This window comes from Sparus aurata, chromosome 9 (genome assembly GCF_900880675.1).
Source record: "Sparus aurata chromosome 9, fSpaAur1.1, whole genome shotgun sequence".
NCBI classification, from domain to species: Eukaryota; Metazoa; Chordata; class Actinopteri; order Spariformes; family Sparidae; genus Sparus; species Sparus aurata.
Genome location: NC_044195.1, coordinates 19,611,032 through 19,632,638, shown reverse-complemented (window position 1 = coordinate 19,632,638; position 21,607 = coordinate 19,611,032). Strand labels below are relative to the sequence as shown.

The 21,607-nt window shown below is 40.2% G+C and overlaps 2 protein-coding genes across 4 annotated transcripts in view; one reads left to right on the top strand and one right to left on the bottom strand.

Annotated features, from left to right (window-relative positions):
* The window catches only part of b3galt1b (UDP-Gal:betaGlcNAc beta 1,3-galactosyltransferase, polypeptide 1b), a 58,486-nt gene extending 40,622 nt beyond the window's left edge, over positions 1-17,864 (top strand). The window contains exon 2 of the mRNA XM_030427262.1: positions 13,689-17,864. Within this exon, the coding sequence (XP_030283122.1) occupies positions 13,924-14,913 (990 nt within the window). The 5' untranslated portion in view covers positions 13,689-13,923 and the 3' untranslated portion in view covers positions 14,914-17,864. The remainder of the gene's footprint in view (positions 1-13,688) is intronic.
* Positions 17,865-18,866: 1,002 nt separating this feature from the next.
* Positions 18,867-21,607, bottom strand: part of stk39 (serine threonine kinase 39) — a 32,312-nt gene continuing 29,571 nt past the window's right edge. For all 3 annotated transcript variants that reach the window (XM_030429111.1, XM_030429110.1, XM_030429112.1), the window contains one exon: positions 18,867-20,423. In XM_030429111.1, the coding sequence (XP_030284971.1) occupies positions 20,349-20,423 (75 nt within the window). In that variant the 3' untranslated portion in view covers positions 18,867-20,348. The remainder of the gene's footprint in view (positions 20,424-21,607) is intronic.

Here is a 21,607-nt window from a genome sequence, read left to right as displayed (position 1 = left end):
TGCTGTTGGCATTTTGTGTACAATAATCTCCCGCATAATAACTTCTGGCAGGAAGCTCTGCAAATCCTTACTGTGTCATTATTTTCATCATTCATATTTGTGAAGCATGAATTGATTAATTTAAGCCTTGCTCTGTACTTTGCTCTGTGTGCTGTATGTTGTAGATGAGGCCGAAGCTATTTCACCCTTTTCCTTTTTTTAACAATTCCCATGCAGAAAGCAAAACCAAGGATGCTGCTAGGAGGTCTCTGTGCTGTCAGACTTCTCTAACTTGCTTGCTGACAAACAGTTCACATATTATGATTTTCTGAGGGTTACAAACATTGTGAAAATGTCTCGGTTTGGTTCAAGAATTCAAGAACTAAAATGACTTGGTTGGGTTAAGGCAAAAAAAACACACACAGTGTATGTAGACGGTTTGATTTATAGGTGGTGAGTCGAAGTAAAATACAATAAAGAATAATATTATCTACTTAAGTTGTAAAGCACTTTTCAAAACAAGGTCATTAAGTGCTTTACAAGCAGTAAGCAGTGCTTTACATCATCAAGATTAAAGCAACACCAAATCCTTCCTATAAATGTGAGTTCCTCAGGCAGGGAGTTCCACAACTGTGGAGCTCTAACAGAAAACGCCTGGTTTTAATGTCAGTGAACAATGTCCATGTCCATTGTAATGATGTACAATGTCACCCAATGTAACAATGTAGCTTGCTGATGCGCTTTCTATTGTGTTTTGGCAAAAATGAAGTTACATCAGGCTTTGGCTACAAAGGGAACACTTGTGAGTGGATACATTTAGCTGTTGTGTGGGAGGCAGGTAGAGAATAAAAAATATTTCGACCTTATTTTTCTAATATGCAGCTGGATGGATGGATGAATGGCTCATACTAACTGTATGCTTATTGTCTGCACTGCCCTTCAAACTGCCCGAAGGCTTCCTTCTCTAATATAACGCCAGTAGTTTCAGATTCACTATGGAGACACTGTCCTTTGGTAACAAAACAGTCCGTGTTCAGACTGAAAAGAAACTTTCCGTTAGATCATCATCTTTAAGCCATCTGGTGTTTTGGCTGGAGCAATCCATTTACATGCAATGCACTTATCTGTACTCGTCTGTTCAGATCTGAGATGTGCGGCTGCTGTGCAACAGGCCAGTCGGTCATGTAAGGTGTTCATCACTTGTATTTTGTTGTAAGCATCAAATCAAGTGGTGAGTCAGACCCGCAAACTCCTGCTCGAGCGTCTGAATTTACATATTAATCCATTAGCGCTCACCTATTGTTGGAGTTCAAAGCCACAAATCTCATGAATCTGTTGGCGTGCTGTCTGTTTGACACACCATAGCATTTCATCTAGCAGCATTTCAATGCCAACGCTTAATGAACAGCTGTTTCGTGGAGTAAAAATATGAAGAATTTGGGTAAAAAGCTTGGATTTTTCTGTAGATTTCAATATCTTATTTTAAGAATATATGAAAAACTAAAAGTATATAACGAGAGCCTTGATTTTTCAAGGTTATAGAATGCCATTCTCCCCCGTGTTTGTTTCTTCTTCTGTTGGAGAGAGAGTCCCCCTGCGAGAGGGATCAGAGGATTACAGTTTGATTGCTGTTCTGTGCAACGTCGTGTCCTGTTTAATTTAGTGTCCCGGCCTTACTAATGAGGGTCCTTCACATCGTATTACTCAGGACAAGAAAACAGACAGACAGCAATGTGATCATAAATAATTTGCTCATATCACAGTTTTAATAATGTACAAACAAATGTCGCACACAGAGAATAAGCACGCAATGAAGACATAAAGGCTGTTTGTTGATTTAAGTGCAAGGAATCACTTGTTGGACAGCACATAGAGATGCGCCTCTGGTCCCAAACAGACAACGGCCACCTCAGGGAAGTGTAGGTGGATAATCAGGCCTCTCACTCATTTCTATGAGGAAGGCCTCAAAAGTTCCTGGATGTTTATGAGAAGCCAGCTGGGCTTGTAAAAGTTTCAGACCAAATGTATGCAAATGTCTGTAGTATGGAACAAGCTCTGACAAATGAAACAGCGAGTGCCTCTCTGATTGACATCTGGTCCTGAGGGAACTAGCCGTCTTTGTTCCCTCTTCCAAATCAACTAAATGTATCTTTCGACAGCATCTGGAGCGATACAAGTATCCAAGAAAATGTCACTCCTACTTTTGTATGATTGTATAATCCATTTTCATACTGTCATGAACTGAGGAATGAAACTCTACTCGCTCATTTTGTCACCAGGCAGATGGCAATGGTGGAAGATGTATTACTTAAGTAGAGAAGCAATAGTAAAGTGTGGAAATACCCCATTATAAGTGAAAAGTTATGCAGTCAGAAAGTACAAAATTATTAGTATCAGCATTTACTTAAAGGGTCACTCCACATTTTTAAAGACTTTCATGTGTTTGAAGGTCTTGGGAAGCACGACTGCATACATGGAAAAAGCCTTTTGTAGCTCCAGAGGAAGCTGCATGCAATCTGATACATTCCCCACAGCAATGTCACTCAGTGGCCGCATTGCATTGTGGGTAATGTAGGCACTAGGATTTGAAAGGCAGCCCACTGGTCAAGCATTGTATTCCTATAACACTGTTGGATTAATTAAACAAATGAAAGAGCAGAACCAGAGATATCACATTATTTATTCCACACTTTCTTCTTTTCAAAACCTTGTTTCCTGCTTTACCCACATTGCAACCTAGCCACTGAGTGACATCACTGCAGACAATATAGCAACACATCATGTAGCTTCCTCTGGAGCCACAAAAGGTTTCATACCACTTTGTTCACATAATGTGGTAGTACTCTCCAAGACCTGTAAACACACTTTGATGGGTGAAATTGATGGAGTTGCCCTTTAAATTCCTTAAAAAGGAACTTTAGACTGATTGGCTGGCTAGTTAACTACCTAGAATAGCCTAATGTTTGCAAACATACTAAGATTGTTGTGTCTAATTTGTCTAATCTATAATTAGATATACTTTAGCTCAGCACAGTAGGTTGCAGAGTGGCTTGCTTAAGTAGTTTCTAATGTATCCTCCATTTTTATTCTTGGACACCACATTGCCTAGAATTGCGTTTGTTGAGGACCATTTAAAACATTTTCCCCACCAGTTTTCAAAAGAAAGTGATGCCCTTGTTTGCTACAATATCAAATGACGCCTTAATGCATTTCTATGTGGTTTGAGTCTGTGTTACCAGACTGTGGACTCGCATCATTTGACAGGACAAAAGTTTTAAGAAACGAAAAAGAGGCTTACATCCAAAGTTAACAAAGTGGCCTAGTTTCATTGTGTCGAGGAATTGGATTTTAAATTCTTGTTTATTGGCTTTTTCTGTATCAGGACATAATCTAAGAATGCATCTAAGAATTGATTTTTTTTTTTTCCGTCTTGTTCATAAGTACAGGAGTGGAGGATTCCCAGGGAACATATCACGCTAATGAACAGTGAAATACACTGAAATTAGGAATCAACTCAACAAGTTCAGCACAACAAACTTTCCAGCTCAGAAGATTGTTGCAGTGTTAAATTTCAATTTCCTAATTAGTTTTTCCAAATATGTGTTCAGAGGGGCACAATTGCTGCCTAAATCATCTGAAGCGGCAGCAGTGTTTAAAGGAAGTGCTCCTTTTTATTGTTTGGTGAATCACTTATTTGAATGACAGCTGATGACAACTCAGGGACATTGTGAAAAGTTACTTAAATCAATGCATTGGAGGTATTGGAGTTTACACAACATCAGATTTGCTTCACACTGTCTTCCAGAAGTCTTTTCTATTATAGTACTGTTGAGGGAAAACACAGGGTAGTTTTAAAAAATGTCTCAAATCAGGCACACTGTGGTTCTTGATGGATGCATGGGATATTTTCCCAAACGGATATCAAGTTTTATTTTTTCAATACATCAACAGTTGTAGGCTGTAGCGTGACAGACCTGCCATGCCAGTTGCTAAGACATGGGACAGTAGCCAGCAGACAAGTCATTTTTTCTTTGGCAAGTCAAGTCAAAATATTCCCTTATCACTTTCAAAGAAACAAAAATATAACAAAATGAATACAAAAATAACACAAACAAGTCATTTATGTCATCATGTTTCAAGTCAAATAACCCCCCAGGAAAAAAGCCGGGCTCTGAAGCCAGTTTTCATAGTTGCCAAACCTTGTCATTGTCACATGATGCACCGTTGCCCAAAAATACTTTTTACCAAAAGCTTACATTGGGGAAAAAAACCCTGCGAAATGACTCCTTTGACCTCATTTGAGCCATTCGGTCCAATAGAATTTGGAAAGTCTTGAAGAGCCGCATAATAAAATCATTTAAGGGGCACCCAGTGCTGTGTCAAGATTTTAATTGTTAAATCAATGCTTCCATCGCACTCACACCACAACAGGACTGTTGTTTAAAAGTGGTTGCCAGCTTGTTGCACTAGCTAACGCTGCTATCACTAGCTAGCAAACGTTAACATTGCTAACACAAGCTAACCTTACTAACATTAGCTAATGTTGGTGACACTGGCTGACGTCACTGTTGCTCACACTAGGACAGTACAGTATGCTTGTTGAATACTGTAGTCAGCCCCTTTCTTATTTTTTATTCCAGCTATTGGCTCACAGACTTTGTTTGAAGCTGGAGCCAACCATCAGAACTGTTAGACAGAGATTAACAAAGCAATCATTTTTGACCCAACAAACATTTCAAAATCATTTATTCACAATCATGATAATATTTTTAAGGAAATTAGATTGATGGCATTTATTCTGCACCTTTCTACAAGCCCTGTAGATGTATTATTTATGATATCAATCAGACCTTTGACTTCATAGTACAAGTCGAGACTCACGTCATTTATTTTCTTTCGAGTCAAGTAGCAAGTCATCCAAATAGTGACATGAGTCGTCTAGAGTCTACGTTACAATGACTCTCATCGACATCTATGGGCTGGTTTATCAGATGGTTAAGTTTCTTACATTTTACTACATCTTCCATCGGTGAGATCGACTAATTAATTCAAATTAGCCATGCACAGCCCTTTCAGCAAGTGTATATGAATATTAAGTGCCTTTTCCTTCTGGTTCAAAGCATATGTTTTATTTCTGTGATCATGAAACCTGAACAACTGTCAACAACAATCCCTGAGTAGACTTGTTACACTTCACTTCCCTAATGTGCATAAAAAGTCATTGCTATTGCTGCAATCCTCCCATTTTAAAGCCAATCCTGCATTTGACTGGAGTCATGTATACAGTACAAAGCAATCTTCAATGCACTCAAGCAAATCTGTCTTCTACAGATACATTTGGTTAGGATATCAACATTTATTAACTGATTACTTTTTCTGTCACAATACTGGAGGGACCTCGGCTCTCCCAGTGGAATAAAACCACTGTGATGCTGGCTTTATGTTTTTTAATCTATCAAGAGTTTTCATTCAGCTTAATGTAGCTTCACTCCTTTAATTGCCAGTATAGGTTTTCCTCCAGTGTTTAGCTTGCCATAATAGCAGAACACTATTTGGATAAAGCCCTGAGCGTCAAATATGTAAATGACAATATTCCCCTAATGTTTGAGTCAGGGAGCAGTACAGAAGAAAATGGTCTGTGTAAAACAGATAGTCTGGCTCTTTTGTTAGGCTGGTTTCAAATCAAATCTCATCTCCCTCTGCAGCGGGACGGAGACACTGATTCGTCTGTTACTGCAGCGGTTATTTTTCTTATTTCAAGGAACTACACCAATTCATGAAACAAGATAAAGCCTATGGAGATGTGGGTAGAATCTGCTGGATGTTTGACCTTCTATGTGTGGAATGATGCATGAGTTTGACATGAGAAGGCAGTTTTCTACATTCATCTGCTGAAGGACGGCAGTTTTCTCTGTGCTCACCTTAAATCTGAGTTGTGCTCATGAACATACGAACAGGATTTTGGGACATCACAGCTCTTTTTGAGGTCAGGTGTGTTCCCACAATGCAGCTTAAACCAAGTGTGACACTGCAACGTGGAAACCTCAAGCGCACACACTGAAAATGGGTTTTTCCAGCGAAGTGGGAGATATCTTGTGTCTGAATATTTTTATAAGAAATATACTCGCCCATCCATAGAGTTTGGATTTTTTTAATGAGGGAGAAGAAGATATGTGCTTTCTTTTATTTCAAGTTTCTTTCCTGGCATTGATTACATTTATGAAAACTTTAATTAAACCGAAAATGGGTAAATACAGAGAAGGAACATAATGATGAGGTTGTAAAAGCCAATATTTTTGTGACTTTATCTTCTTTTAACAATAGTTATTGCCTTTCATTTGTGTTCAATTCCAGCAGCTGTTATTGCAAAGTGTCCTTTCTCCAACAACTATTTGATTTCATAAATCCACCTTCCATCACGCTGCCTCTGTCTGCTCATCACGTCAAGCAAGTGGAGGAGAGTGATGTGATTAACTGTTGCTTCAGTTGATGAATGGCTTAGTGAAATACAAAGAGACTTATTTTTATCAGCTGACATTTATTCACATCATTTATTCATTATTGAACACATTAGGTCACCATAGCAACTTGGTTAGATAGACTTGCAGTATATATTACAGTTACAGTACTTACAGGGCTGGCACGGCACAGAGAAAATAAATAATGATTATAATGTCACTACAGTATACTAATACAAGAGTATCGACCAGGGGCTGCCATCTGTGCCTCCAGGACAACAGATCTTACAACACAGCGGCCGTTCTTGAATGGAGATTTATAGAGAGTGTGAAGAGAACGCTTCACAGGCTCATTCTTGTTTAAGGGGCTGTAGTGCTATAGTCTGAAAATTGTCTTTTCAATTTGGCTTTTTGTTTGATTTGTGTTCTTTCAGAAAAATGGCTCATAAAACACGGAGAGCTTCAAAGTAAATGTTGTGGAAAAAAAAAAAAAACTCTTTATTGACTCTGAAAATGTGCGCACGGTCACTCGCTTTTTCTCTCCCAAGGTCGATGAAATCTTGGCTATAAGCTCACAAATGTGGGGCTTTCAGGGACATAATGCCGGCAGGGAGATTTAAGACTTCACCGCTGGCTGTGCGCGATTTTCATATCATTTTTCGCACGTCTCCTGCTCCTGTCATCAGAATTTAATATCGCGTTCAGTTATTTGTTGTTGTGGAGAAAAAATGCACAGGAGCTCGAGCCATGCTAGGCTTGTAATCCACATCCAAATGAAAGGTCTGAGTGAAAGAAGGGAGGAAAACTCTATACCTGTGGTGGTAAGTTATTAAAGGGGCATTATGTGGTGGTGAAGAAGAAATTCAAACTCAGAATTATTAACAAGGTGATAATGCAAGCTCAGGAATATTACATTTTTGGCGTGGTGGCAGGGTCTGCCACATATAAACAAAGTAAAACAGTATGACATAGTGTTGTCCTGTAAGGTCAGTTTGTTTATTCAGCCTATTCAGTCAATCAGCCAATGAAGATCTTTCTCCCGTGATTCAAATTTCTACCCCAGCATCCACCTGTAGGCCCCTGATCAGGGCTTTCAAGATGTTGTGCTCATCACTCTCCAATATCTCTATGTAAATATATCTGCAGAGGCAATGAGGTCAGAGCCTCGCCGCCGAACCCTAACGATGTTTTGCCGCCCTAATGAGAATTTCAAACGTGAGTTGTCTGACTAAACTACATAGTGCACCTTTAAGATGCAAAGCATGCGGGATCAACAATAATCGTATTATCTCCAAAGTTTTTTGCGAGTGCCGCGCTGTGTGATTAAAAGTATAAGTAGCAATATTCAAAGAGTTATGTGACGAATGAGAGCCAAGGTAATCAATTTAAATTTGGGGCACGGGCGCTCCTCAGTGCTCCAGCCTCGCATGAACCAGTTAATTCAATCTGGCAATCTATTAGCTCTGAGATGTTGTTATTGGAAAAACACTTTAGAGTCCTGTCTATAGACGGTCAGGGGGCCATGAATCAAAACATTTTCGTCGTGTGCAGAGGAGAGCGTAATGGGTCCTTTTTAGAAACCAGCCCACCAAACAGTCGACCCAGAGGCTCGCCAAAAGAAGTGTCGCGTCTTGATGAATGGCTGTCTTTGCAGTGTGCTCTCCATACAAGTTTACCTCCTGCCATATAATAAATCATGATGAATTGGGTCTCTGTTAGTAGTGCGGGCTAATTATTTCCTCATTTCATTCGCCTCTCTGTTGTGTTTCTCGAGCACGTTCCGTGTCCTGAAGGTCCAGTGCAACCTTACTCCTCCTGATCCAGACTGTTTTATAGTTCATCATCCTTTCTGCCAGTCACTGGCTCAATCTGGTCACACAGAGAAGGAGGTTTTATGACTGAGTCTCTGTATGACATCCAGTATTATGGAAACTGATTGGAATAATAGCTCTGTGAGGGTCTGGCGACCTGCCTGTGGGCTCGGGTCCATGCTACAGAAATCTAAACACAAGCTTGAGCCACATCTCAGCTCCCACACGTGCAAGAAAACCAGAGACTGACTAGACTTTTTAACCATGTGCCTGCGGAGAAAATGTTATGGTTCACACACTTTATGTGCTGGCTATGTTCAAAAGTCTTTTGATTACATGTCAGATTTAATGCAGTGTTTAATATTCAAGTATTATACATAAAAGTCATTTCTAACGACTCAATATGATAGAAAAACTGAAATATTTGATTGAAATACTTGTATAAGTGCACTATTTTTTGTATGAAACATTCCAAAAGTATCTAAAATGATTAACTTGAATGTGATGAAAGAGCGGTTTCGATGTTATGTAAAGGTAAAGACATTCCCCGCTAGGCCCCTTCACGCACAGGCCTGACCAGGAGCCCCGCTAACTGAGCTAACTAGGAAGCATATGTCAGTTAGCAGTGTACACGTGTTACTGGATGATTCCACTAGAAAACTCGGACGCCTTCAAGATTTGCAACTCTTTAATGTTTTTTCCACCATGGTTGTCGGCGAGGGTATAGGGGTGTGACTCTTGCTGCAATCCATTGTCCTCGGAACTTCGGGGGGGCAAAAAAACAACTCTAGCATGAAAAAGTTCAATAAAACTGTCATACATGTGGGAAAACTACATCGGAAACTCGTGCAAGATCTACAAGATCCTACTTCATCGAAACATAGACGCACATAATATGGAATAGTGAGGAATCACCTTTCATCACTTTTTACTTTATGCAGAGTTTCTGTTGTGAAACGTGCTGCAACAACTTTATAGTCGCTGGCTGATTTATGCTGACACACTTGGACACCTTTCGGAAAATACCGACTGGGGAATATCGTCTTCCGACTTACAGTGGATTGCAGCATCTGTCACGACCCCGTAGTGCCCCGCCACCACCTCTGTTTAGAGCTTATGATAAACAGCTTGAAGGTAAAGTTGTCCTCAGCCACAACACTGAAATCCAATCACACTGGTTCAGTCACGTCTGCAAGTGAAACTGTTTTTTTCTGTTTAAAAAAAAAAACATTTGAAGATATTATTCATATGATGCTATTTAAAAATCCCCCACTGGCTACTCAATGGCAGCTTTTTTGTAGAAAAATCGTCATACTGCCACTTATGTTTGAGGTCACATGTTTTGCTTTAGAAACTCTGGTGAAGCAGAAAGCATGATAACACCGGGGCAGGTTGTTGAGAAGACATCTACAGATATATGCAGCCGCCTGATTCCATTGTAAGTAGACCCATTTATGTCCCCCTGTCACACCCACAGAGATGAGAACATCTGATGTTGAATCTTAAGTGACGCACTGAATGATACACAATCATCATGACCATTATAATCACACAGATTAATGACTCATCATTTGGTCGTCAATTAACGAGTCATCGCTCTTCATAGAAAAAAGACTTTATGGAATATTTCTCACTGCAGTTTTTTTTGCGTCCATTCTGAGCTAATTAATGAGAGACATTTAGCAGAAGTACACGTGCTTTTCTTCTGCATCAAACTCAGTTTTAGTAGTACATTTAGTCTGCTGGTGTGTGTGCGCACATGAGAGCCCCAGACCAGCTTAAAAATTATTGTTCTGAGGGCCGCTGGAGGTTGTTTTACAGACTGGCAGCCGAATGAACTGTCACATGAACATAGCCTCCGCTCTGTCTCATAAATATTTTGCTTCGGTCTGGAAAGTGAGATTTCAAAGTGACAATGTGGGACACAGCGGCTGCTTGCCACCAGCTGGTCCTTGTTATCATGTATTCGAACCTGTGCACACATACATATGTGGCTTGTTTATTTGTATTTTTCTGTTTTCACAATGTTATTAACCCCAGAGCAAACAGTCACGGCTTGGTCTCCCTCCTTGGTCTCCTATCTGTCTGCACTCCACCTGACCCTCCGCCCTCCTCCGGTATTAGAAAATATTGGTTGTCTCTTTGTTTTCCCTGCGTCTGAGTAAACTGTTGTTAAAGGGGGAACGATTGTTTGCCTCTCCAAATCCTGTGAGATCTAACAGTAATTTCACAAGAGGCGGAGAAGTCTGATATTGAGAGCACATACTCCCAACACAGGAGTTTTGTTAGAAGACTCCAGAGGAAAGGGTTCACCACAAAATAAACTCAGGAACAACAGCGTTTGTTTGACTGCGCTCAAACATATTCTCAAACCGACACCAAATAAACAGTATGGCTGTAGTCGCGGTGCAAGATAAAGTGTGTTTCTCATAATATGTGTGCAGAAAATGTCACATAAAATAAAAGCATTTTATGTCATATGCACTGTTAAAAAAACAAATTCTTCCTTTGCATTCGAGACTGAATGCTGTTGTACAATGAAACATTAAGTGTAAGTAAAAAAAATATAAGTAAAAATAAGTATAAGTATAAAAATATAAGTCTCAAAATACAAAAAAGGTTGGGGAAAAAACACGATTTTCAATTTACAATTTGAAAATTGTTGGATTCCTTGTGTCTATCTGATATTGCCGTGTTGGCGTTGTTGGTTGAGAGCATCATGTTGTTGCAGGACGATCATTTCAACTTAAGGGAAATAATAACAGAAAACACATTTATAGTTTCTACATTTTTCAACTATTTTCTGTTTATTTACATTGTTTGGTTTGGTTAAGAGAACTTAGATATTACAACACACCCTCGCCACCTCGAGCTTGTGGATTTTCAGCAGCTGGGTAAGTAAAGATGTGTTGTTAGGGCGGCAACTAATGCTTGTGTTTTATTGTCAACTCATCTGTCGATTGTTTTCCTGATTAATTGATTCGTCTCTTGGTCTATAAAATATCAGAAAATAGTGAGAAAGTCGATCAGCATTTTGTCAAAGCCAGAAGGGACGTCTTCAAATGTCTTGTTTTGTTCACAACCCGAAGATATTTAATCATAATGAAACAGAAAATATTCACATTAATCGTTTATCACAATAGTTGGCCTCCTCTCTTTTAATGAATTATCATGACTAGTTAATGTGACAGATCAAATTCTAGTACAAGGAAGACTTTCATAACATGTACTTATCCTTTCTACTGCAGGTGATTGTAGTCTATCTTTAAACAATGTCCGAACCATGTCATTATGGCTACATTTGTATTCTCAGACCAGCTTTTGCCTCTCTCCACCTTTGAAGATGGAAATAGAGATGCGGTCGTATTGAACTACGGTCTTCCTCCTGTGAAGTAAATCATATGATCTGCTTTCGCTGAGTGAAAAGAAAAGTCACAGAGACCTTCAAAAAGACAGAATGCATGCTATCACATACTGTAGCTGCTCAGCCACCTGCAGAAAAACCACAAACAGCTGCCATTTCAGTGTCCACTCTGCAGAACGACTGCTCAAAAAAGGCAGGCATGCCAAAATTCTGTCCGCTCAGTAACGCAGACAGTGTAGCAGTGCTGCACTGAAGAACCCAGAAGAAAAAAAACACCCCAGGGGCAAAGGCTTATCGTGGCACGTTGCTTCCTTTGTGGCACCATATCACGCTGTCATGCAGAATGCTGCCAACCCCACAGCCCCTATGAGCCACCAAACAAGAGAGCTTGTAAACTGCTTTTTTTCTGCTTTTGGTTGGAGTTGAAAAGGGCATTTGTTGGCTCTTGTGAAATGTAAAACTGTAGTAAGATCATGTATGAAAATGTCATCACATGTTTTGTGAAGTCTTGACACAAGATAAATCTATAACTCATCGACATACAGATATGGGCATTTATTCAGTTTGCAGTAATAAAGTAAAAGAGAAGTGGTTAGGGTTGTTTTATTTAGGTAAAACAAACCTGCTGGTGAAGAATTTACAGCCTAATGAATTCACACCTAAGACAAATAGGGGCGTGGGTAGCTGCCGTTAGCTGGTTTAGCACAGTTAGCTGTACAGATTGAGACCCGGAGAGAACCGGGGAAGTGTTCACGCAGCTAGCCAGGGCGCATTAGAACGGGGCAAGCTGGTGAATATAGTGGAGCATTTAGCAGCTATACAGCCAGATGTTTCCCAGAGAAGGTGGTGGAGACCAGAAACAGAGCAAAAAGAGATATATATTAGATGAATATATTTACCAGGTTGACACAAACAGTCTGTTGGATGTGTTAATAAGCAACTGTCAATCAGTTATTGTAAGTACAGTACATGTATTTGTCATTTCTATGTATGCTTCTATTACACTTGAAATCAAAGGGAAATATTTTGTAAACGTTTATCTAACAGCTAACTATGTAATCAGTAGTTGCTTTTTTTCCCTGCAAAACATGTGAGAATATTGTTAAAGAGTAAACTAACCAATAGTATAGACTGTAGTTTTGATTTGAAAGATTAGTTTATATATAGTAGTTTAACACTCAGCTTAGTTTTCTATATTCAGTACTCTTACCTCGATAAATTACTTTTCGACTAACATTTTAAAAGCAGGACCAACTCTACCACTGAACAAAACAACATCTCCAGAAAAATATGTCGCAGTTTGAGGCATCTACAACACTCAGATTCAACAGCAAGATGTCCAAAATCTGCTTCATTATCATGACCATCAATTATTCGGTATTGTTTGTCACTGAATGTGAGAACAAAATTAAAATTAAAAAATCGCTGTCACAGTCAACATCACAGTCACATCACCACAGAGATGAAGTTGGCCCGTCGCCGATTGAGGCTGTAACACAAATCTGCCCATCACAGTGTGTGCTGCCACTGAATAATAACTAAACTTCAACAATGAATAACATCAGTCTGTCTGATGATGAGTCATTTTGCCAGACGTCTGATGGCACCGCAATCGTTCCCACGTGTGCTTCAACCACTTTTGTAATTTCTTAGATATTGATTTCATCTGAGTCCTTTCCTTTGTTACTCCAACTAGATTTACTCAGAGGAAACAAATTAATTTTTTAAATTGTGTTGTGATGATTTTTGACTCCAGCCGCATAAATGATGGGTTTGATGTGTCAAGTTTGCACTCTGCAGTGCTTCAACAGTAATTGAGGTTATTTATTGTATAAATATAAGATGATACTCAGCAGCATTTCCTCATTTGTTTGACTTGTTGCTGGAGTCGCTGACAGCAAAGTGCTTTTGTGAGCCTTTAATTCTTATTTGAGTGGCCACTGCTGAGTTTATTGGGTTTGAAGAAAAAACTGCAATGGTTTCTCTCCGGAGTATTTCAAAATAAACATATTTTTCGTGCCTGTCTGGATGTACACATTTATGTTAATGCACCGTTTCTCTCTTTCTCTCTTTCAGATGTAAATGGAGAAGCAAAATTGTCACCAAGAGGAATTGGACATCAATCGGGTTTTAAAGTGCTCCGCATTAAAACGCAAACAGCATCACTTCTCTCTGAAGTAATCCATTACTGACAATTAATGTCAAACTGCGCGCTGGAGCAGCTTCATGCTGCCTCGCCGGATGAAACATTGCTAATGGAAAGAAAGCCTTATAAGATCCAGCTCATCAAAATACACCTAAATGCAGCATAATGCCTTCAAAAGTGTCATGTTTATACCTGTTGACAGTGGTCTGCTGGGCGAGTGCTCTGTGGTACTTGAGTATATCTCGCCCTACGTCCACTTATGTCGGCCACATGTCCGTGCCTATACGTAAGACTGTGAAAAAAGTCAACAACAACATCACCTTCACCAACATCCGCACCCGCCCCCTTAACCCACATGCCTTTGAGTTTGTCATCAACGAGGAGAAGAAGTGCGAAACCGTCACTCCCTTCCTGGTCATCCTCATCAGCACCACGCACAAGGAGTTCGATGCGCGGCAGGCCATCCGGGAGACCTGGGGGGACGAGAGCACCTTCAGCGAGGTCCACATCCTCACCATCTTTCTGCTGGGCAGGAACACGGACAACGTCCTCAACCAGATGGTGGAGCAGGAGAGCCAGATCTTCCATGACATCGTGGTGGAGAACTTTATCGACTCCTACCACAACCTCACGCTCAAGACCATGATGGGCATGCGCTGGGTGGCTACCTTTTGCCCCAAAGCGCAGTACGTCATGAAGACAGACAGCGACATCTTTGTCAACATGGACAATCTGATCTACAAGCTCCTGAAGCCCACCACCAAGCCAAGGAGGAGATATTTCACCGGATATGTTATTAACGGTGGTCCCATCAGGGACATGCGCAGTAAGTGGTACATGTCCAGGGACTTGTACCCTGAGAGTAAATACCCTCCTTTCTGCTCGGGCACCGGCTACGTGTTTTCAGCAGACGTAGCCGACTTAATCTACAAGACTTCCTTACACACGAGACTGTTGCACCTGGAGGATGTGTATGTGGGACTGTGTTTGCGTAAGCTTGGTATACACCCGTATCAGAACAGTGGTTTTAATCACTGGAAAATGGCCTACAGTCTGTGCAGGTACAGACGGGTCATCACTGTGCACCAGATCTCCCCGGAGGAGATGCACCGCATTTGGAACGACATGTCCAGCAAGAAGCACCTGAGATGTTAGAGGACATGAGGACCACTGAACTCCAGCTTAACTTTTTCTCCTTTTTAATTTTTGCCTTTTTCCTCAAGTTTCATCACAATGAGAAATGTAAACACATTGAGGGCTGCTGCAAGTCTTGATTTCATGACAGATGTTTTGATTAACATCCATCCATGTCTGTTTCTGCTGATTACACCTCTCGATTGTTAATGAATGCATGAGGCTTGTAAAGCGTGTATTCTCATGCATAATGAAAATGTAGTCTTGTTACTGAAAGTGTTTTTTTGCTGTTCATGCATTAAGTCAATCAGCATAAAAGGTGCAATATGTAACAATTTTAGTCTAAAACATTTAAAAATGAACTAAAATTATCAACAGAATGAGTAGAAATAACAGTTTTTGGATTGTGTAACAGTGATCTGCTGAAGTTAGCGTGCTAACCAGCTAGCCAAGGCCCGTCCTGTGTCTTAATACTGTAACGAGCTCCCAGTCCGGACCACTTACTGCTCAGCAAACCTGAGATAACAAGCTAACATCAGCCACAGTTAGCAGCAGTCAGCGGTTGCTCTCGCGATACGCTGCCTCCTATTTATCTGACATGAATTCAACATGCTGCCAATTCTTACATGTTGCACCTTTAAAGTGACAGTTCACCCCAAATTTCAAGAGCAACACATAAATACCCTTTTTCATGTAGTGCTGATAAAGTTTTGGTGTGAGTTGCCGAGTTTTGGAGATATCGGTTGTAGAGATGTCTGCCCGCTCACGAATGTAATGGAACTAGGTCTGCTTGTGTTTCTCAAAGCGCCCAAAAAATATATATACATATATAGTATATTTGAAAAACCCAACAGCAATGACTCTTTCCATAAATCAGGACCCGGTTCCTCAAGATAATCCACAGACCTTGATGTGAGCAGTTTCATGTAGGAACTATTTTCTACTGAACCAGACACATGTTACCTCGCAGAAGGAAGCGTTATTAGTACCTGATCTGTGCCAGCTGCCTGATCGATTCTGCCTGATGCACGAAAACAAAGATTCTGTCTCACAAAGAAGGTTACGTGACGTGGATGACTGATGAGAAAACAATCCTACTTTTGCTAAATCTTTTAAATTAAGGGAATGAAATGTCTGCCTTTGCAGATTTGCAGTTTCCATTTACTGTTGGAGGTTTGGTGAAATTAGGATGTATACAATTAAATGAATGGTTAAGAATATAGAATTTATTCAAATGTCTTACAGACATCCATTAGAGATGTCAGCCGATGACTGTGCCCCCTTACAATTAAATACACTTCAACAGGAACTAGGTTTTACAAGAGAGAGAGAGACAAAGGTCCTTTTATACCAGCCACATTAAAATAGCATGAGAAGACAAGAAAGTATTGTTTTAATACAGGAAAAAAAGAGACATAGAGAGAAATTCGGTATCTAAATTAAAAATAGCCGGGGGATATGTCTATACACGACATATCTGACAATTCATCATTATTTGTATAATGTTTTATATTGTGATGTTTATTATTAACGGCAACTTTCATATTGAAAAACCATCTGAAACATGTAGTTTTCATTATTTTGATTGAATAATAAACTTGATACACATATCACTCTCTACTCTCTATTAATATTTCTTTAAGACCATAATTATCCTAACACAGTAAATGAACACATTTGCAACCATTGTTTTGCATAGAAACTTTTCCTGTCTTATAGTTGTCAAATCATTTTGAACAAGCACAGAGCGGATGCTTCCAGGTTGGGCACTGACGAGCACAACAAGCTGAGAGAGGGCCGTCACACCAAAACAATCTCGATGGATAAAAAGCACTACAGGCAAGAGTTAAAATATGTATTTTATGTATTTTTGGGGGGTGAACTGTCCCTTAAAGCGTGAAAGTACTGTGGCCTAATGAGTGGAGGCGTTGTTTAAAGCAGGCGACCTTGGTTCGAGCCCTCACACTGACATCCCTCCGCCCTGTTAAAGTGTCCTTGAGCAGGACGCTGAATCTCAAGCAGCTGCACGGCCGCTGCCTGACTGACCCCTCCTGCAGGAGTGAGGGCTGAAGGGGATTTCTGTGCAGGAATCAAAATATTAAATTGCTATGCCAGTACTTTAAATTATGCTTTTAGAAAATATTAGTCACAAATGAATGGAGAGCTCCAGAACAAATGCGAAGTTAATCTAATCCAACAACAAACCAGAACTCTCTGTTGAGATAAAACTGCATCGATGCACGTGCTGCTGTCCCCCGTCGTCTTTATCACGAACAGAGTATGGATCTAAAAATAAAAGCTGCAGGATATCATCAGCCTCCAAACAGAACCAAGTTTTGTACTTTTCAATCAATACTTTTTCTCCAGCGTTGGTAATAAGGAAGTCATGGCTGAATTCCCCGGATGCCCTCTTCTTTTCAGCAAATGTCTGATGTTTTCCTCGACATGTTCTCATAATTTCACTGCCTCCTCTCTCTGTAAAAGTCAGATGTAAATTTGGGGTTTTTTTCAGATTCACTTTGCTTTCTCCCCCCCTCCTCTCATTGACATTTTTATTTTTTATATATATAAGCTAATTGTGTTTTGCAGCTCCCAGCCCCTCATTACTCAAGCTGCTGCTCTCGGTTATCTATTCTGTACGTCAGCAGCTCATCAACTCCTCGCACATCAAGAAAAATACAGTACCATGTTGTGCAAGTATGAGTTCAATTGTAACTACAGACTGGATGTATTATCATATGTACCTGGCATATCAGTGATTACTGAAGCACTGCTACTTACATTTTGTTTCCTCAGCAAACGTGGCTTTCATCGCCAAAATTTCCTTTTTTTTTCAGAAGTTTTGTAGTATTATAAGCGGACGTGACATTTACTGTGAAAGCATCTATCCCGCAAGGGGTTGTTGTCATATATTGTATGTTTTTTATATTAAAAAACAAATACTTGAATAATTAAAGTAATATTACTGCTTCTACATGTTGCTTTTTTCAAGTTCCCATCTGCAGAGGCTCACGTTGCTTTAGATCTTTGTATAAAGCCGTTATATCTGTAAATTGCAGGTTGTTTAAGTCCTGAATGAGAACAGATTTGGTGACAGGAAATGCAAATTATGGGGTTCAGGGTAAACGCTGCAGCACAAGTAAAGTCATAAAGTCAGCACGCTCAATCCATGTCGTCAGTTACACAGCAACAACAATCTAAAGTTTGCTCAGGCCAGACCAAGTAAAGTCGCAGCAAAAAGAAAACCCTTGAGGGTGTTGATTTGTGTATTTCATTGCTCAGAAATATAACTTTTAAGAGTATAGAAGGTGTAAATCCCCTTAGCTGATAGAGAGAAAGAGCAGCGACCCCCAGCTACATGTGTTGTCTACAACTGTATAGAAAGGGCTGCCTGGTACCAGCAGTGGGCAGCAGTTCGAGCACGGGTTGACTTTAGCTGTGTTAGCCTCACCTTCTGTAGTCTCTCTGATGTGTCTGAGGCGGAGGGCCTGTAAGAGTCTGTTGCTATTAAACAATCCGTTGTGGCTCAGAAGAATGTCAATACACTTAGTAATACAGATAACTGGTAAATACTGTAAATACTCCCAAAACAGTCTAGATGGATAAATAGAACTACAGGTAAGAGAGGAAACAAATATTTTTGATTTATAAGGGAATGTTTGTTTGTATAAATGATTAACTCTTAACCAGAAGTTTTGGAATCGGTCCAGTAGATCACTTAGCTGTTGTGGATGCAACAAAATCTTTTGGCGCAACTCTGACTGTCAAAAGTACGCTCAACGTCTGTGTCGTCTGTGTGCGACAACATTACCGAAACTATTCCCATGAAAATAGAATGACCTCTTTTGCATGTGCCAAGTCAAGCACTGGAATAAATAAACTTTGTCAAAATCATCTTGTATACGAAGTGTTAGCGTCAGTGGCACAACTCATATCTGAATAGGTTGGGTTGTGATAATAAAAACTCCACACAGTTTCCAAATAATAGCAATTCTTTATTGTTGCTCCTCGTCAGAAACTTGACATCAGCTGATTACAGAGAGGGAAAGGGTAATATGCTGAAATGGTACTCATACTGTACATAAAAAAAAAACAAAAAACAATAAATTACTCCATAATAAAGAATTTAGTAGAAGTTAATATTTACCACCTCAATACTTTAAAAAATAATTTAGTACTACTGGACTTTGTTTGGACAAACAAATGGCTCGTCACCCTTTCAATAGTTGCCTTTTGGTTTCATCCTCAGATGCATTGTCATACAGTACATTTTTTAGAAACTACTATATTTTTGGGGGGAACGAAAAAGGTTTTGTAGTGCAGCAGGACAGAGCGAGAAAAAAAAAAATCAAACTGTTGTGGTTTTCGTGTATTAACCTGGCGTCTGAACACAACCAGAGCTGATTAACTGACTGCAGGTTCCGTTACATTTTATTTGTCTTTTCTCCGGGGGCTAAGCATCTGCTGGTCGGGTGCACACACTCAGCCTGAAAGTGCATCATAGCTCGTCTCGTGAAGTTAAGATACTTGATTTGTGTCGTTGCTGTAATAGTAATACATTTATGAAATGGTAATCAGCGGTTTTCTGCTCTTCGTGTGGTCTCACTTTACTTTCTTAGGCACAGAAAAATGGACAAGGCACCTCTAACATTTTTGAAGCATTTAGCACTGTCGAGAGCAGCAAATTATACACAGTAGCATCCGGGTCTCGTTTTGTTTGTCTTTTTTTCTGCACAATCAAGCGAAGAGTTCCCTTCTTGTCAATGGAAAAACAGGTCTTGACACAGAAATACAATCCTCTCTCGTTTTCAGACATTCATTATGTTATTATGAAAAAATGTGCTTTACTCCATAAATGAACGAAATCTTACATTCTGACAAAGACCTCAGGGAAACATCACAAATGAGTGGGTTTGTGAGATGAGAGTCAAAAAGCAAATTTGTTTTTTTGTTTTTTTTTTCTCTTTTCAGTGTGGCAACAAAACAGCGTGAGAACAAAACAAAAGTAAAAATATATCTTCTCATTTCAATAAATAATGAGAGCTTTGATGAACACAAAACGTAATATGGTGTAAAACCAAAACCCAAAAAATGAGAAAAAAATACAAATAAATAGACATTCAAAGCTACATCTTAATCACCTCATGTCACCACCTGAGTACATCTTTAGGTTCCTGGGCTGTTTCCTGATCCCGTCTGTGCGCTGGGCGGTGGAATGCTTTTAAGGTTAAAGGTCAGGAGGGGCAGTGAGCAGGGGGGAGTCGGCGCTGAAGGAGGTGTAGCTTGGAGGTGGAGCTCGGCCTCGGGGGAAGGTGAAACAAGTGAGGGAGGGGAGGAGTAGGAGGAGGAGTGAGTTTTCAGGGAGGGGTGTTTGGGGGAGATGGTGGTGTGTTCCTCAGTCTGTGTGCCCTGAACTGTCTCCCCCTGTCTCACCTGCTTCAGGCATGAAGAGGGCATCAGCAAACGCTTAGCTGTGCAAAGCCGATCAGCTTCACCTCGTCCGGGATCTCCGTGTCGTCGCAGCCGGATGCCTGCATGAGGAGGAGGGAGACATCGGGAGGGGTCAATGGGGGTACATGGCATCCTGACATTCTCATCTCCATCGGCAGAACTAATCCCGCAAAAATCTCTTGAACAGCTGTAGTGTGACACCCTTCAGCGGGAACACATGGGTTTAAGACTGAGTAGCTCAAACAGGGCAGGAACTTCGGAAAGTGGACCAGAAATTGTTGGTTTTGTTGACAATAAACAGATATAGCACATCGTCAGCCTTATTCTGAATTAGGAACAGAGCCGGCTCATCAACGATCTTTTCAGGCTGCACAAATGTCAATTATATTGTTCCAGAGGGTTTATAACTCTGCATTCTTACAATTTTTTGACAGTGAGTGAGAATGTGGCTGAGTCCTAACTGGCCAATGCCCAATCCAGTATTGGGGCCATTTTTGCTGCAGTATATAAGGTAAGTGCTTCCTTATTATGCAGTCGGACTTTATGTGTAAATAAAGCCATATTTTTAAGTCTTTTTAAGTCATTAAAGCAGCAATTTTTACGCCAAATGAGTGCATTGATGCAGATTGGGGGTAAAGTGGGAAAACCTGGTCAAAATAGGCAATTAAATCTTTTCTCATTGCTAGTGACGAATTTGCCTTTTCGGCGCCATTAAATTCCTGTGACTACTGCAGAGTCACTTGACTTGGAATGAATGCCAATTGCGCCCATTTCCATTGAAAACAAGTGTTAGCTGGATGTTAATGGGTGTTTTTTTTTTTTGTCTAGTGTGAAAGGTGGTCCGTTAATCACACACACACACGGAAGAGCGTTCATGACGACTGCATTTCAGTAGTCATCAACTTCTCCTATAAAGAAGTTGAATAGTCAGTTAAACACAGGAGACCTATCATATTTTCACTTTCACAGTTCCAGCTCCCTCTCTGCATGCCCCAACCAGCTTTTTATTCTGTGAAACCTCCAATGTACAATACATATACTTTTGCACGGGGGCTGCTTTTCATGTGTCAGGCTGGTGGGAAGAAGTGGTGTATTGGGATATTTAAGTACAAAGTTTGCCTGTGACTTTTTGGCAATACTTTGGAAAAGACTATTTCCTGTTTTAAAATGAAAATGCCCCTGTGCACTAAGTTATGGAACCCCGACTGGTCTACACAGAGCCCTTGACCTCATTCCCATCCAACACCTTTGGGATGAATGGGAA